Source organism: Capsicum annuum, chromosome 11, assembly GCF_002878395.1.
Source record: "Capsicum annuum cultivar UCD-10X-F1 chromosome 11, UCD10Xv1.1, whole genome shotgun sequence".
NCBI lineage: Eukaryota > Viridiplantae > Streptophyta > Magnoliopsida > Solanales > Solanaceae > Capsicum > Capsicum annuum.
In genome coordinates this window covers 202,941,435-202,957,382 of record NC_061121.1, presented here as the reverse complement: position 1 = coordinate 202,957,382, position 15,948 = coordinate 202,941,435, and the positions used below count along the sequence as shown (strand labels likewise).

Here is a 15,948-nt window from a genome sequence, read left to right as displayed (position 1 = left end):
CCGTCCGGCCTTGCTGTATGGAGCGGAGTGTTGGCCAGTTAAGAACTGCCACATCCAAAAAATGAAGGTGGCAGAAATACGGATGTTGCGCTGGATGTGTGGACTGACTCGAGGGGATAGAGTTCGGAATGAGACTATCCGGGAGAAGGTTGGTGTGACTTCAGTGGAGTGTAAGATGCGGGAAGCACGATTGAGATGGTTCGGACACGTGAAGAGGAGGGGCATGGATGCCCCGGTCCGTAGGTGTGAGAGGCTAGCGTTGGATGGTTTTAGGCGGGGTAGGGGTAGGCCGAAGAAGTACTGGGGGGAGGTAATTAGGCGGGACATGGAACAGTTACAGCTCACCGAGGACATGACCCTAGATAGGAAGGTTTGGAAGACGCGAATTACGGCAGAAGAGTAGGGCCAGATTGGGTCGCTAGTGCAGGGAATTACTTGGTGGGGGTTTTTTATTTTTTATTCCTGTTATGATTACGTATTCAGTGTTCCATGCTTATTACGAAGCTGTGTGCTTTCCTCTGCTTTCCTCTGTTTTATATTCCTTATGGGTGCCGTATTTATGTTATGTCATCTGCTTCTGTGCTTTACTATGTGTTTGTGTGATATCTTGTGCCTTGAGCCGGGGGTCTTTCGGAAACAGCCTTTCTACTTCATCAGAGGTAGAGGTATGGACTGCGTACATCTTACCCCCCCCAGACCCCACTAAGTGGGAATACACTGGGTTTGTTGTTGTTGTTGTTGTTGTATGTTGTGGATGAATGTCTTGGACATGTGAATTTTAGATCCATTCAACTTATGGTGAATAATGGATTAATTAAAGATTGTGGAAAGAATCATACTACTAAGTATTTTACTTGTAGTAAAGGCAAGATTACAAAGAAGACCTTTAAGACAGTTGAAAGGACTTCCACACTTTTGCAATTAATCCACATTGATATTTGTGAGATGGATTGTTTGTCACGTCATGAAAAGAGGTATTTTATCACTTTTATTGATGACTACTCAAGATATACTTATGTGTTTTCATTAAAAACAAAAGATGAAATATTTGAGACTTTCAAAACATATAAAACAGAGGTTGAAAATAAATTGAGTTTGAAAATTAAATCAATTAGGTCTGATAGAGGTGGAGGGTACTTAAAGTCAGATTTTATTGATTTTTGTGAAAAAAAAGGCATTGAAAAACAATTGATCATGTCCTATATACCACAACAAAATGGTGTAGCAGAAAGAAAAAATAGGACTTTCATAGAAATGATTAATTCTATACTTTATGGATCTGGTATGTCTGAAAATCTATGGACTGAAGCCTTACTTTTAGCATGTCATATTTTAAATAGAATTACTTCCAGAAATCATGATGCATCTCCATATGACTTTGGAATAATCGAAAGCCAAATATAAATTATTTTAAAGTATGGGGTTGCTTGGCTTATGTTCGATTACCAGATCAACATTTAACTAAGATTGGCTATGAAGGAGTAGATTGTCTGTTTATTGGTTATTCACAAACCAGTAAGGCTTATAGATTTTTAAATCTTAAGAACCCAAGTCCTCGCACAATTATTGAATATTTACATGCTAACTTTTTTTAGCATATACTTCCCAAGAAAAAAAATTCTTTTGAACAAGATGCAAGTTCTTCTATTTCTTCTCTTAAAAGAAAAATAGTTGAGGCATTGGAAGAAAGTCAACCAAGACGTAGTTCAAGATCAACCAAACCAAAGGACTTTGGATCTGATTTGGTTGAAAAGGATCCTGAAAGTTATGTTGAAGCTATGTCTTCACATGATGCTCCTTTTTGGCGTGAAGCCATCGATGATGAAATACACTCTATACTGTCTAATAATACATGGATATTATCAGATCTTCCTCCTGGATGTAAACCAATTGGTTGCCGATGGATTTTTAGGAAGAAAATGAAATCCGATGGTACTTTAGATAAGTACAAAGCCCGCTTGGTAGATAAAGGCTTTACTCAATTGAAAGATATTGATTATTTTGATACTTTTGCACCTGTAGCTTGGATGACCTCCATTCATCTCTTGATTGCTTTAGCAACAATTCATGGTCTTGTGATTCATCAGATGGATGTGAAGACTGCATTCCTGAACGGAAATTTGGATGAAGAAGTCTTCATGAAACAACCAGAAGGATTTGTCATTCCTGGTCAAGAACGTAAAGTTTGTAAGCTTCTTAAATCTCTTTATGGATTAAAACAAGCTCCAAAGCAATGACACGATAAATGTAGAAAAGTTATGATTTCTAATGGCTACTTAATCAATGGTGGAGATATCTGCATATTTAGTAAATTTTAAGAAAATTTTGGTGTTATAATATTTTTTTATGTAGATGACATGTTGATCTTTGGAACTGATATTGAAAGAGTCAAATAAACAAAATGTTTTCTTGCTTCTTAGTTTGAAATGAAAGATCTTGGAGAAGCTGATGTAATTTTAGGCATCAAAATTGTAAGATCAGCAAATGGTTTGACTCTTACTCAATCAAATTATATTGAGAAGGTTCTGAAGAGGTTTGGTCATCTTGACAACAAGCCTGCTCCTACACCATTTGATCCTAGCTTCAAACTAGTGCGAAACTCTGGTGATATTCTTGATCAACTGACATATTCTCAAATTGTTGGGAGTCTTATGTGTCATGCATTGTACCAGGCCAGATATTGGTTATGCGGTAGGAACTTTGAGCAAGTTTACTGGTAGCCTTGGAGTTGAGCAATGAAATGCTTTAATTCGTGTTTTAAGGTATCTTAAGGGTACAATTAATGTTGGCCTGCATTATTCTACCTTTCCAGCAGTTCTTGAAGGCTACGGTGATGCTACTTGGAATTTTGGTCCGAATGACTCTAAATCTATTACTGCTTGGATTTTCACTTTGGTTGGAGCAACAATATGTTGGAGATCAAAGAAGCAGACATGTATTACTTACTCAACCATGGAGTCAGAATTTATCGCTATGTCTTCTGCTGGAGAAGAAGTTGATTGGCTGCGGAGTATGCTGATAGATACTCCATTATGGAGTAAGCCAATACCATCTTTGACTATATATTGTGATAATAAAGTTGCTATATTTCGGGCTTCAAGTGATTGTTACAATTGCAAGTCAAGACAAGTTCGTCTTAAACACAATCATGTGAGAAGATTATTGGAGGATGGCATAATATCGCTTTAATATGTAAAGTCCAAACTCAATTTAACAGATCCTTTGTCTAAAGGGTTAGGCAAGGAATTTGTGGTACAAACTTGTAATAGGATGGATTGTACTTTATGAAAACCCTACTTAATGATGTGATCTTGAGTTCAAAGGGAAAAACAAGTAAAGTTACAATTGTAAAGTACATCAATAAAATTTCTTTTTTCCCTAGAGAATGAGTAAATGTGCATAAGTTGAGATTTTTTTTCTCTTGATAAATCTATAAGACCGATCTCGATTGGAGTAAATAATAACACTCTTGATAGATTTGACAATCTCTCTCAATACCATCGGCCCATCTATCTTGCCGGTGAGATCGGGCTACCACCATCTGACTCCGACGACCGGAAGATAGTGAACCGCACCGTCCATAGGCGTGAGTCAGAAAAGACGCACTGGCAACAGGTTGGTACAGACACCAGAGTCCAGATTTCGGCGACCATATTCCGGCAATAATCAGACGAAGCCCCGACGACATTTCCGGCGACACATCGGCGACGTCTTTCGACATCAAAGTGTTGGAAGCAACAACTCGCAGAAGTAGCCTATCCCGTGACTTCTAAACCCCTAAAGTTTATATTATCGCACTTTATTGTACAACGCCTTTTCCAATATCTTCACTGTTTGTATTTTGTGTGGGTTAATTTGTTGCTGGCTGTTTGTTCTGTGTATTGGTATCTAACATTTGTTGCTCTTGAATTTTTTATTGCATTTGGTGCTTTGAGTGTGCTGTCTATAGGTTTTTGCTGTTTTTACTCTTCGTTGTGCTTTTGTTGAGTAGTGGCAGGGGTAACACATGGTGGAATAGGGTCATGTCCTAGGGTGTTGGGTGTGGGGTCGGGAGCTGGTGTTGGGCTAGGTTTGTCATGTGGAGGGCGAGGTAGTAAGGAAGGGGATAAAAATGTCGATAGATTGAGGGTAGGGTCGTGGAATATACGACCCTGCAGGGGAAGTCAATAGAACTGGTTAAGATTCTTAAGAAGAGAAAGATTAATATTGCGTGTGTTCAGGAGACCAAGTGGGTAGGTTCTAAGGCTAGGGATGTAGATGGGTACAAGTTGTGGTACTTAGGTAGTGATAGGCGCAGGAATGTTGTAGGTATCTTAGTGGACGAGGAGCTCAGGGAGCAGGTAGTAGAGGTTAATAGGGTTGGTGATAGGGGGATGACTATCAAGTTGGTCTTTGGGGGGTTTACTTTGAACATCTGAGTGCGTATGCGCCACAGGTGGGTCTGGACAAGGAGGAGAAGAAGAGTTTTTGGGAGGTTTTGGATGAGGTGGTTAGAGGCGTGCCTAGTTCGGAGAAGATTTTCTTAGGAGGGGGTTTTAATGGGCACATCGGTTCTTTGCCGTTAGGGTATGATGATGTGCACGGAGGTTTTGGGTTCGGGGTTAGGAATGATGAGGGAGCTGCTCTTTTGGAGTTTGCGAGGGCCTTTGGGTTGGTGGTAGTGAATTCCAGTTTTCCGAAGAAGGAGGAGCATCTTGTTACCTTTCGTAGTAGGTTAGCCAAGGCTCAAATTGACTTTTTGCTGCTTAGGAAGAGAGATAGAGCTTTGTGTAAGGATTGTAAGGTGATCCCGAATAAGAATCTTACGACCCAACATAGACTGTTGGTGATGGACGTGGATATCAAAATGGGCAAGAAGAGGCTGGGTGGGAAGGGTCCGCCTAGAATTAGGTGGGGTGGCCTGACTCCGGTTAGTGCGTTAGAGATAGGGGTGAAGTTGGAGAGGATGAGGGTGTGGGAGTGTAGAGGGGACGTGGATAATCTGTGAGATAAGGTTGTTGGGTGCATCAAGGAGTCTGCTAGAGAGGTGTTAGGCGTTTCGAGGGGCTGGTCTGGCTGGTATTGAGGGGATCGGTGGTGGAATGAAGATGTCAAGAAGAAGGTGGAGACGAAGAAGATGGCTTATGCTAAGTTGGTGGAGAGCAAGGATGAAGAGGAGAAGCGGGTGAGCAGGGAAGAGTACAAATTAGCAAAGAAGGAGGCTAAGTTAGCAGTTATGGCTGCTAAGTCAGCAGCTTTTGAGAGTTTGTATAAAGGGTTAAAGGAGAAAGACGGGGAAAAGAGGTTGTTTAGGCTTGCGAAGGTTGGGGAGCGGAAGGGGCGGGATCTAGATCAGGTGAAGTGTATTAAGGGGGAGGATGACAGAGTATTGGTTGACGACGCCCACATTAAGGAAAGATAGCAGTCGTATTTTCATAGGCTCTTGAATGAGGAGGGGGACAGAGGAGTTGTGTTAGGGGAGTTGGAACACTCCGGAGAGTGTCGCGATTTTGGCTATTGTCAACGTTTTAAGGTAGAGGAGGTCAGTGTCGCCATTCGCAAGATGCGAAGAGGAAGGGCAACGGGGCCTGACGAGATCCCAGTGGATTTTTGGAAGTTTTCTAGTGAGGCAGGGTTGAGGTGGCTGATCAACTTGTTTAACAACATTTTTAAGTCTGCTAGGATGCCTGATGAGTGGAGATGGAGCACGATGATTCCTCTGTATAAGAACAAGGGGGACATTCAGAGCTGCAATAACTACCGGGTTATTAAGTTGTTGAGTCACACGATGAAGATTTGGGAGAGGGTGGAGCGGAGGTTGAGGATGATTGTGTCTATTTCGGAGAATCAATTTGGATTTATGCGTGGTCGCTCCACGACTGAGGCAATTCACCTAGTGCGGAGACTGATAGAGCAGTATAGAAAGAGGAAGAGGGATCTGCATATGGTGTTTATTGACTTGGAAAAGGCGTATGACAAGGTCCCTAGGGAGGTTCTGTAGAGATGCCTGGAGGCGAGGGGGGTTCCTGTGGCGTACAACAGAGTGATTAAGAACATGTATGAGGGGGCAAAGACTCGGGTAAGGACAGTGGAAGGGGATTCCGAGCATTTTCCGGTCTTTACAGCATTGCACTAGGGATCAACTCTTAGTCCGTTTTTATTCGTCTTGGTGATGGATGTGTTGACGCGGAGTATACAAGGCGAGGTGCCATGGTGTATGCTTTTTGCGGATGATGTAGTTTTGATTGAGGAGTCGCGACAAGGTGTTAATGATAAGCTGGAAGTTTAGAGATAAACCCTGGAGTCTAAAGGTTTTCGGTTGAGTAGGACCAAGATGGAGTACTTGGAGTGCAAGTTTTGTGACTCAAGGCAAGAGGAGGAGGTGGTAGTGAAGTTGGAGTCCCAGGCAGTTTGTAAGAAGGATAGTTTTAAGTATCTTGGATCTATGATCCAGAGGAATGGAGAGATAGATGAGGATGTCTCTCATCGTATTGGGGCAGGTTGGATAAAATGGAGGCTCGCTTCGGGAATTCTATGCGATAAGAAGGTGCCCCCCAAGATGAAAGGCAAATTCTATAGAGTCGTAGTCCGGCCGGCTATATTATATGGAGCGGAGTGTTGGCCAGTTAAGTACTCTCATATCCAAAAGTTGAAGGTGGCAGAAATGAGAATGTTGCATTGGATGTGTGGATTTTCAAGGGCTGATAGGTTAGGAATGAGATTATTCGGGAGAAGGCGGGTGTGGTGTCGGTGGAGGATAAAATGCGGGAAGTAAGGTTGAGATGGTTTGTTCATGTGATGAGGAAGGGCACGGATGCCCCGGTTCGTAGGTGTGAGAGGGTAGCCTTGGATGGTTTCAAGTGGGGTAAAGGTAGACCGAAGAAATATTGGAGGGAAGTGATTAAACGTGACATGGAGCAGTTACAGCTGACTGAGGACATGACCCTAGATAGGAAGATATGGAGGAAAAACATTAGGATAGAGGGCTAAGCCGTGTGGGCGAGTAGGCATTAGTTAGGAGGGCTTTGGTTCTGGTAATGTTCAATATTTTTGGGGATGTCGTGCATATGGTTATTTTGGAGGTAGCGGTATGGACTGCGTACATTTTACCCTCCCCAGACCCTACTTTATGGGAATACACTGGGTTTGTTGTTGTTGTTGTTGTCGTGCGTATGTTATTTTATTATGTCCCATGCCAGGGATTTTTTTTTTTGTATATTGTCCTTTTCTTGTGCCGGGGGTCTATCGAAAACAACCTCTCTACTTCTTTGGAGGTAGTGGTATGGACTGCGTACATTCTACCCTCCCCAGACCCCACGATGTAGGAATATACTGGGTTTGTTGTTGTTGTTGTTGTTGTTGATAGATTTGACAATATTCCTACAAAAGAAAAGAATGAGATTATATTCCCTTAATAAGTCTATACACCGATTTCGGTTGGAGTGTGTAGGAACACTCTTGATAGATTTACTGATACTTTGCTACAAAGGAGGATAAGATTAATTTCTCTTAATGAAATTCATAGACTATTTAGTCGGAGTATGCAAAGTTACTTTTGATGAATTCACCGCACTAAGTGCAAAGTGGGGGCCGCTTCAAGGCACATGGCCGTAAGGTGTCAAAGGATTATGATTTTCACCGGAACATAGTAATATATGTGGAGTAATTTTCTACTTTATTAAGTGAACCACTTAAGCTGCATTTGTTTTTATTAAGATTCAGACATCTGAATCTAAATGATTAAGATGTCTTCAGATCTGAAATCTGAATGGTTAAGACTATTTTTTTTTTCAATATATGAATATGCAAAATTTATTATTTGCATATAAAATAAAAAATGTAATTCAAATAAAAGATTATCGTATATTAGAAAAATATTTGATTTAATACAATAAAATTATTATTTGATTGAAAAAAATATTTATATTTGTTAGTGATAATGGAGATGGTTTGTAATGGTGATGGTGGTGTTAATGATTGATGTTAGTGATTAGTAATGTTGGTGGTGATAGTTCTGATGATAGAGATGTTTGGTATTGTAGTGATTGTTATGATGGTGGTGATTGGTAGTGGTGGTGTTGTGATGTGAAGTTGGTTGATGTTAGTAGTTGGAGGTGTTGATTGTGATAGCTTAAAAATGAATACATGATGGTTGACGATGTATTGGTGGTAGTTGGAGATGCCGCTAGTTGTGATAGTGGAGATGATTATTAGTAGAGGTGTACTATAGCAGTGATGGTGGTTGAAGCAGTGGTAGATGTAGCGACACCTGCGACAATGGTGGTGGTGGCCGAAGAATATGTGGATGCTGACGATGTGTTAGTGGTAGTTAGCAGTGGCGGTAGTTGTGATTGATTAGTAGTTGAGATTGGAAGATAGTGGTTGATGGTGGTGATGTTGGCATTGGCGTTGACATTGACGATGGTGATAGCGGTGGATATAATTAAATTAATGGAGGTGGTAGATATGATAGCGGCTGAAAATAATGGTTAGTAGTAATTATGATTGTGACTGGTGGTTATGATGGTGGAGGTGGTGGTTGGAGGCAAGGTGGTGGTGGCGGAGGTAGTTAGTAGTGGTGACTGATAATTATGGATAGAGTGGTGGTAAGTATTATCCAACACAAGAATACCTCTTAATGATTACGACTTAGTTTCAGATCTGAATGATTAAGACTTATTCAGACCTATTAAGAGCCAAAATCTTAATGAAAAATAAATGCACTTAATGGTCTGAAGTTTGAATCATTCAGATTTAGACCTCCATTAAGTGCAAACAAATGAGGCCTTTGTTCAAGATTTGTTCACTAAGTAGCCAATGATTTAGAAAGTCTTCACTAGCTAATGGTTAAAGTCCAAATGACACCATTATTGATGCATGTTGCTAGATTGATGTCTCAAATAAATTTTGTTTTTAGAGATAAAATTTCTTGAAACAAGTGGGGGATTGTTAAAGGTTGTGTTTCAATAAATTTTGAAACAAATACATCAATTAAAGATTTTTAGAGTTATGTTTCAATTATTTTGAAACAAATGCATTAGTTAAAAGTTGAGTTACAAAGAACATGAATTTGACAAATTCATTCTTCTTTAAGTTTTACGTTTTAGGTTAAAGTTATCTTTTGTTTTAAAATATTTATGAATCTATTAACTATTAATTAATTAATACTTTTCTGTTGCATGAAACTTTTATCTTATAAATAGTGTTTCTCTTGTTTGAAAAGACAAGCACTCAAAAAATACTTTCCCCTTGAAAAACATTTGAGAGATATTGATCAAATGGTGAGATCACTAATTCAAGAATAGAAGAGCAACATTCTTGAATGTTACTTGTTTTGTGGCTTAGTTGAATCCCGAAGATAGAGTTGTTACTAATTCTTTCGTTTGCTCGTGGGAGAGACTCCAACTATCTTCAAGAAGTGTATTATCATGCCTCTAAGCCAAGCAAGTTTTATTTTGAATTTCTTGTACAATTCTCATTATTGTTCTAACACCAACATCGTTCCTATATGTTAATGCTGATATGATTTTGGGAAACTTACCTTGTTAGACTACGACTTTTATGCCACTTAGCCTTAAAAGATAAATAACTGAGTTTGTGAACTTATGCTGTTAGAGCAGTTTCACCGTACCCGAGAAGTGATAGTACTTTCATACAGACGGAAGCTCATTTTAGATAGAAATTTTATGCTTTTAATATGGAGGAGCATGTATCATAAGCTCATGACATCTAAGATTCAAATTTGGACAGAAACAAAAACATGAGGTGATTTCTTTTTGATCTTTTCTAGCCTAGGTGGATAGAGTTACATAGTACCTGCTACTGATGGGAGGTTGCTGGTATCCCTTGGAATTAATCGAGATGCGCGCAAGATGGCCTAGACACTACAGTTATCAATTAGCTAATTTTGTAAATTTCTTTTGCTAGAGCAGTTTCATCCTACCAGAAAAAGGATAATACTTTCATATAGAGCTCATTTTAGATCGAACTTTCATACTTTTGATATGGAGGAACATGTATTATAAGTATATCAGGGGTTTCTCCTCTCTCTCTTTCAGAAATTGCAGGATGATCTACATTTTGGCAGTTTGTGTTGATTATGTGAGAAGAGATGACCCACAACAATGTACTACCTTTAAAATGACAAAAATGATGCACGTCAGGGGTTTGAACCCTGCCGTGGATAAAAGCCTAGTATTTAAATGGTGAAGGATATAGGAGTGGATCAATTATCCACCAAGTTCCAAACCATGCAACAACTGCCCCTCGAGAATTTCTTGATTATCATGAAAATAAAAAAGATTCCGGGGAGTTTGGTTGTTTGGGGAGGTGGGGGTGGGGGTGGGGATTGGATTCCCATCCATATATGATTGTACACCGCCCGCCCAACTCCATTTTACATGTATAAGCTTTTTTAAGAATTCAAATGACATTGTTGAAAGAGTTTGATTCTTTTGTACCCAGAATAGAATAGGCAGTTTACTGAATCTTTTGGATCCTTTTGAATAACTCTAGTGTTAACAATTGAATTATACTTCATTCTTTCAAATTTAGTGTCCCACTTGGTTTGGATGTGACTATAAAGGTAAAAGTTAAAGTTTTGCTATGGATTCAGAAGTGGAGGTAAAGTGTCTTATTTGAAGAATTTAGATATTGCTTAGAACAAAACTGGCTTCTAAAGCGCCTTTTAAACAAAATAACTAAATAAAGGGCATGGACATAATTCTAGGATACCCTCAAATAGTAAATAAGAAAGTTAATTTGGAACATTGGTTATGGATCAAATTGAAGTTCATGTAGTTTAATCATATTATTTTTGTTTTTCTGTGTTTGCAGTTGAAGATTTTCTTCTGCATGATCTATATGTGCTAGTGATTTCAACTGAGCAGCATCACAATTCTGAGAGACTGAAGGAGGTTTGATCTGCCACATATGTAGTTTTCTTGTATTTGCTTTTTGGTATTCCTATATTGATCTGTACGTTCTTTTTACTCGTAAAATAGGGCATCACTCAAGTTCTTACTATCATTAACAAGCAGCATCAACCATGGGTAGATGGTCAGGATTTGTTGGATGATGCTCTACAGAATAAGCGATTCTTACCTACTGGATGCAAAAGGTAACAATGCTTGAACACCCGATACTTTTAATAGCTTATTTGATAGTAGATGACTGTTGAATATGACTACACTGGATCAGCATAGATACATTTCTTCTTGGTGGATTAAGAGAGGGATATCTAACGGAGCTAGTTGGCACATCATCCTCTGGTAAAACACAAGTAAGATTGAATTGATAATTCGAGGTTTGTTTTTTTGCTGGTGACATGGAGTGCTTATTTCCTATTTTTGTTTCTTGAGAGTTGGACAAATCCTCTGACTATTGAATTATGAAGCATGTTTCATCTTTGAAGCCTCTTTTGGCTCTCAATTCTTTGCTGATTCAAAATTACTTTTGTCCAGATTTGCTTACAAGCTGCTTCAGCTGTTGCAAAAAGCTGGGGCAAAATCGTTTTCTTGGACTCTGGAAATTCTTTCTCTCCAAAACGTGTTTCTCAAATTATCACTCAGACATCAGATCTATCTGCCTATGAGGTCAAAGCGTTTCTAGCCTTTTGGATTAACCTTATTTCTCTGTATATGCTTTCATTGTCTAAATTATGAAAGAAACAGATTTGTAGATCTTTTCATTCTTTGACCTTCCTTACTAAATTTTGTTATCTATTGCTGGAGAAGATGGACTGCTACTCAATTTGCAGTTTCTCAAATCTTTATGTGATCGGAACATCAAAGTATTCAATGAAAGTTAGGGTGTAATGTGGGAACTTCAGGTTAAGATCACTTCGATATTTTCTGCATTTGACTGCAAATTCTCTATCTTGGACACTGTTGTCCCGTCGAATCCTTAGTCCCTCTTCTGTTCTTTTGTATTCATTAAGTTGATTGTCTTCATGATCATAACTACTCTAGCTGTCATTAAAAAAAAACATGTTTTCATGTCGTTTGATACATAATAAATTGCACCGATCCATCTGATTATTGTTTATGATCCATAATTCGTGTTTTACAAATTTGAGTAGGAGAATCATGCTGTAAGAAGTACCTTATTTGGAGAATATCTGCGGTGCTAATTAACAAAAGAAAATAAAATTAGCAGTTGATAAATTTTTTTTCCGTTCTACTACTAACATGTGAATCAAAAATGTCTGGCTTGCATAGATTCATTATCCAATTTGATTTTCACTTCTCTTAGTAGTCAGATAGAGTATGCTTCCTGTGTCTCAAATTCAGTTGCATATGTCTGCTTGAAAAGTTTCTTTTGATCAGAGGATATGCGCTTTGCATAAAATTTTATGTGTGTCACTGGAGATGTACTGTGCATGTTATCATTTGTCCAGCATGAATAATTTGGCTATTGCGATTATCATGCAAGTTGTTGTACCCCACTTTCCAACACCATCTTCTCTTTTTCTAGGTGGACAAGGGCCTTCAACAAGTAATGAACAACATAGTATGTTTGTCAGTGTTTGACATTTTTACACTGTTTGAAGTGCTTCATCAGCTAAAGAACAATCTCAGATCTCAGGTTTTCAGAAATACAACTCTAGTTTCTCTACTCTCATCTCGTTTTCCGTAGATTAGGTACAAGTCCTCCGGTCACTCACTTATGAGGATATGATATGCAGATAGATCAGCACATAAGAATGGTTATCATTGATTCAATATCGTCACTCATTACTCCAATTCTTGGAGGAGGTGGTGCACATGGTAATTTCTTACTGTAGGAAGCACTGATTATTGTATTAATGTAGATCATTTCTTATTTTCTTACTTTTTAAAGCAATTTAAGAATTAACTTATAGCTTCTTGATTAACGAGAACCCTGATTGGGTTAGAGTAGGTTCTTATTCTTCTAGTATCCCAACTAGTTTGGATTGAGGATTAGTTGCTGATGTATGCTCTCACACATAATGGTCTTTTATTGGGAGTTCTCTTATGATTTTTTCTCAGATCTTCTTCAGCTGAAAAGTATCCATATATCAAAGTAAAACAACCCTCTTGACTGATACTCGATGTAACAATAAAGGGATATTGCTTCTTTGTGAAACAGGACATGCTTTAATGGTTTCAGTTGGATTTTTATTAAAACGCTTGGCGCATGAACATGATATCTCCATTTTGGTAAGTTTATTCTCTTTGTCTCAGCATTCTTAATTCTCTTTTCTATTCTCTTAAATATCTTTGTTTCAGCATTCATCGTTCTCTTTGCCTTGTACTTCAGTATCTCTTTTCTTCATACATGAGCTATTTTATCTGATAAGGATCTTTTTGTTTTTTTTAACTGAATTGGTGTATTAAGCACATAAGCCAGAGACATGAACTTGTCAAGTTGTAATGTACTCACCATCTACTCCTATGCATCAGTTAGGTTCTCAAAAGGCGCTTTCATATTTGTGTTGATCCACATAGTTCAGTTAGACTCAAGTAAATTTTTATTTAATAAACATGATTCCATATTGTCCACCCAAACTTTTCTCGATAAGTAATGGAGTATTCTAGTTCTACTATTGCAATAAGCAGTTTAGTTTCTTGATATCCTATTTGTGAACCTCACTAATGAATTCCAATATATAAATAAATTAACACACGAAAAAAGCTTAGCGGATTCAACATCTACCATACAACAACAACAACAACAAACCTAGTGTATTCCCACATAGTGGGGTCTGGGGAGGGTGAGATGTACGCAGTCCATACCACTATCTCCGGAGAAGTAGTAAGGCTGTTTCCGATAGACCCCCGGCTCAAGACAAAGAATATTAATCAAATCTGCAAAAAAAGCACGTCACAAGATGACAAGATATAAATACACCACCCACAAGGAATAGCAACCATAGAATAGTACACCGTCGCAATACAGCATGCAACAAGGTAGCATACCAAGAATAATACACCCACCAAGCTACGCCCTACCCTACCGACCCAAACTGACACTAGCCTTCTATCCTAATACGCGACCTCCATAACTTCCTATCTAGGGTCATGTTCTCAGTGAGCTGTAACTGCTCCATGTCCCGTCTAATCACCTCTCTTTAGTATTTCTTTGGCCTACCCCTGCCTCGTCTGACGCCATCCAAAGCTAGCCGCTCACACCTACGAACTGGTGCATCCGTGCCCCTTCTCATCACGTGTTCGAACCATTTCAATCTTCCCACATCTTATCCTCCACTAAAGCTACTCTAACCTTCTCCCGGATAGTCTCATTCCGAACTCTATCACCCCAAGTAAGCCAACACATCCAACGCAACATTCGCATTTCTGCCACCTTCAAATTTTGAATGTGAGAATTCTTGAATGGCCAACACTCCGCTCCATACAACATGGCAGGACGGACTGTCACCTTGTAGAATTTGTCTTTAAGATTGGGTGACACCTTCTTATCACACAACACCTCTGAGGCGAGCTTCCACTTCATCCATCCCGCCCCAATACGGTGAGAGACATCCTCGTCGATCTCACCATCCCCTGAATCATGGACCCGAGATACTTGAAACTATCTCTCTTACACACCACCTGGGAATCCAACCTAACTACCACCTCGTCCTCCTGCCTCAAACCATTAAACTTGCATTCCAAATACTCGGTCTTGCTCCTACTCAACCTGAACCCTTTAGACTCAAGGATCTGTCTCCACACCTCTAATTTTTCATTCAATATCTACCATATATACATAAAAGTTAATTTTGATATTGCTGTGTAGTTTTCCCATAGATCCGCCCTTGTGTGGGCCTCGCTATAATATGTAACCTTGTATGCTAGGTCACCAATCACATGGTGGTTGGTGAGGGAGGTACTTCCAAGCCAGCACTTGGAGAGAGTTGGAGGAGCATCCCGCATGTTAGACTTCTGCTATCCAGAGGCCACATTAGGAATATCAGCAGCATGTCAGTACTAAGACACCCACACATGGTACGTTTCTTGGGAGAACAACTCTATTGTTTCAACTTGATTCTCAGCACCTAATTGGTCTTCATTTGACTAATCATCAACCATAACACCTGATTCCCCAACATCACTTATTAATTCTGGATTTTGAAAGTTACCAAGTTAAAAAAAAAAAGAATCTGGATTTTGGTTTTATAAAGCTACATTGGAAGGCCATCACTGTCTCATGACGAATCATATCTCTTATAGTGAGTGTTTCATCCAGGCTACTGGAGATAGAGTGGAGTTCGAGTTGCAATGACATCAGCCTTATAATGCCTGAGATTTTTATCAAGGTATCAACTTGATGCCGCTGCACTGTGGAGATGATACTAGACTTACATTCTTTTACTTTTATATATGTTACGTTCTGGTTCGTTTTTGTAATATCTATCTGAGAACACTTGGACTACTGTAATACTAATAATATTGTGGCATTTACTGTTTTAATCAAATTTTGACAAACCTATCTACTGCACTTGCAAACATTTAGGCGGTGTTGAGCCACACGCCTTGTTAAAGGAAAAAAAAATAACTAACGCCATCTGTTAACAGCTACATAAGGCGTGGATTGTCCCACATCTTTACTCACTTGGTTTCTTTCCATTCTTACTTGTTCTTAAAAAAAGTTGCGTTGGAGTTAAAGTTCACAAATAGGAAGGAAGCATAAGCGGAAAGGGATAGGCTTCACTTCGCAGGGAAAAACTGGAGGACAGGTACTAGTTGGGGGCCTTGATTGTACTGCCCATCAAAACTTTTTTGGGAGCCAGCTCATTCCTCCTCAGCTCTCAATAGGTTACCAGAATGGAAGAAATTCATTTGCATAGACAAACAAAGATATTGATTATTTGGCCTTGCTTAGTCATTTTCTTGAAGAAAAAAAAAAGAAGAGTTATTGCGCTTCAAAAAATTCGCTACGCCAATTTTTTTTATTGCCTATCAAAGTATAAGTGAACGTTTCATCATGAAAATTGAAATTTTTGAA

General features: G+C 39.1%; 1 protein-coding gene across 5 annotated transcripts in view; it reads left to right on the top strand.

Annotated features, from left to right (window-relative positions):
• LOC124888693 (DNA repair protein RAD51 homolog 4) overlaps nt 1-15,554 on the top strand; it is a 22,247-nt gene extending 6,693 nt beyond the window's left edge. Inside the window, exons 1-11 of one of the 5 annotated variants that reach the window (XM_047399713.1) lie at nt 823-974; nt 2,088-2,187; nt 10,816-10,895; nt 10,983-11,098; nt 11,179-11,260; nt 11,442-11,573; nt 12,454-12,564; nt 12,665-12,746; nt 13,090-13,160; nt 14,799-14,948; nt 15,190-15,554. In XM_047399713.1, the coding sequence (XP_047255669.1) occupies nt 2,088-2,187; nt 10,816-10,895; nt 10,983-11,098; nt 11,179-11,260; nt 11,442-11,573; nt 12,454-12,564; nt 12,665-12,746; nt 13,090-13,160; nt 14,799-14,948; nt 15,190-15,225 (960 nt within the window). In that variant the 5' untranslated portion in view covers nt 823-974 and the 3' untranslated portion in view covers nt 15,226-15,554. Of the gene's footprint in view, nt 1-822; nt 975-1,096; nt 2,188-10,815; nt 10,896-10,982; nt 11,099-11,178; nt 11,261-11,441; nt 11,574-12,453; nt 12,565-12,664; nt 12,747-13,089; nt 13,161-14,798; nt 14,949-15,173 lie in introns of those variants that run through there. The other 4 variants (XM_047399715.1, XM_047399712.1, XM_047399711.1 and 1 more) reach the window with 4 other exon arrangements.
• The last annotated feature ends 394 nt before the right edge of the window (nt 15,555-15,948 follow it).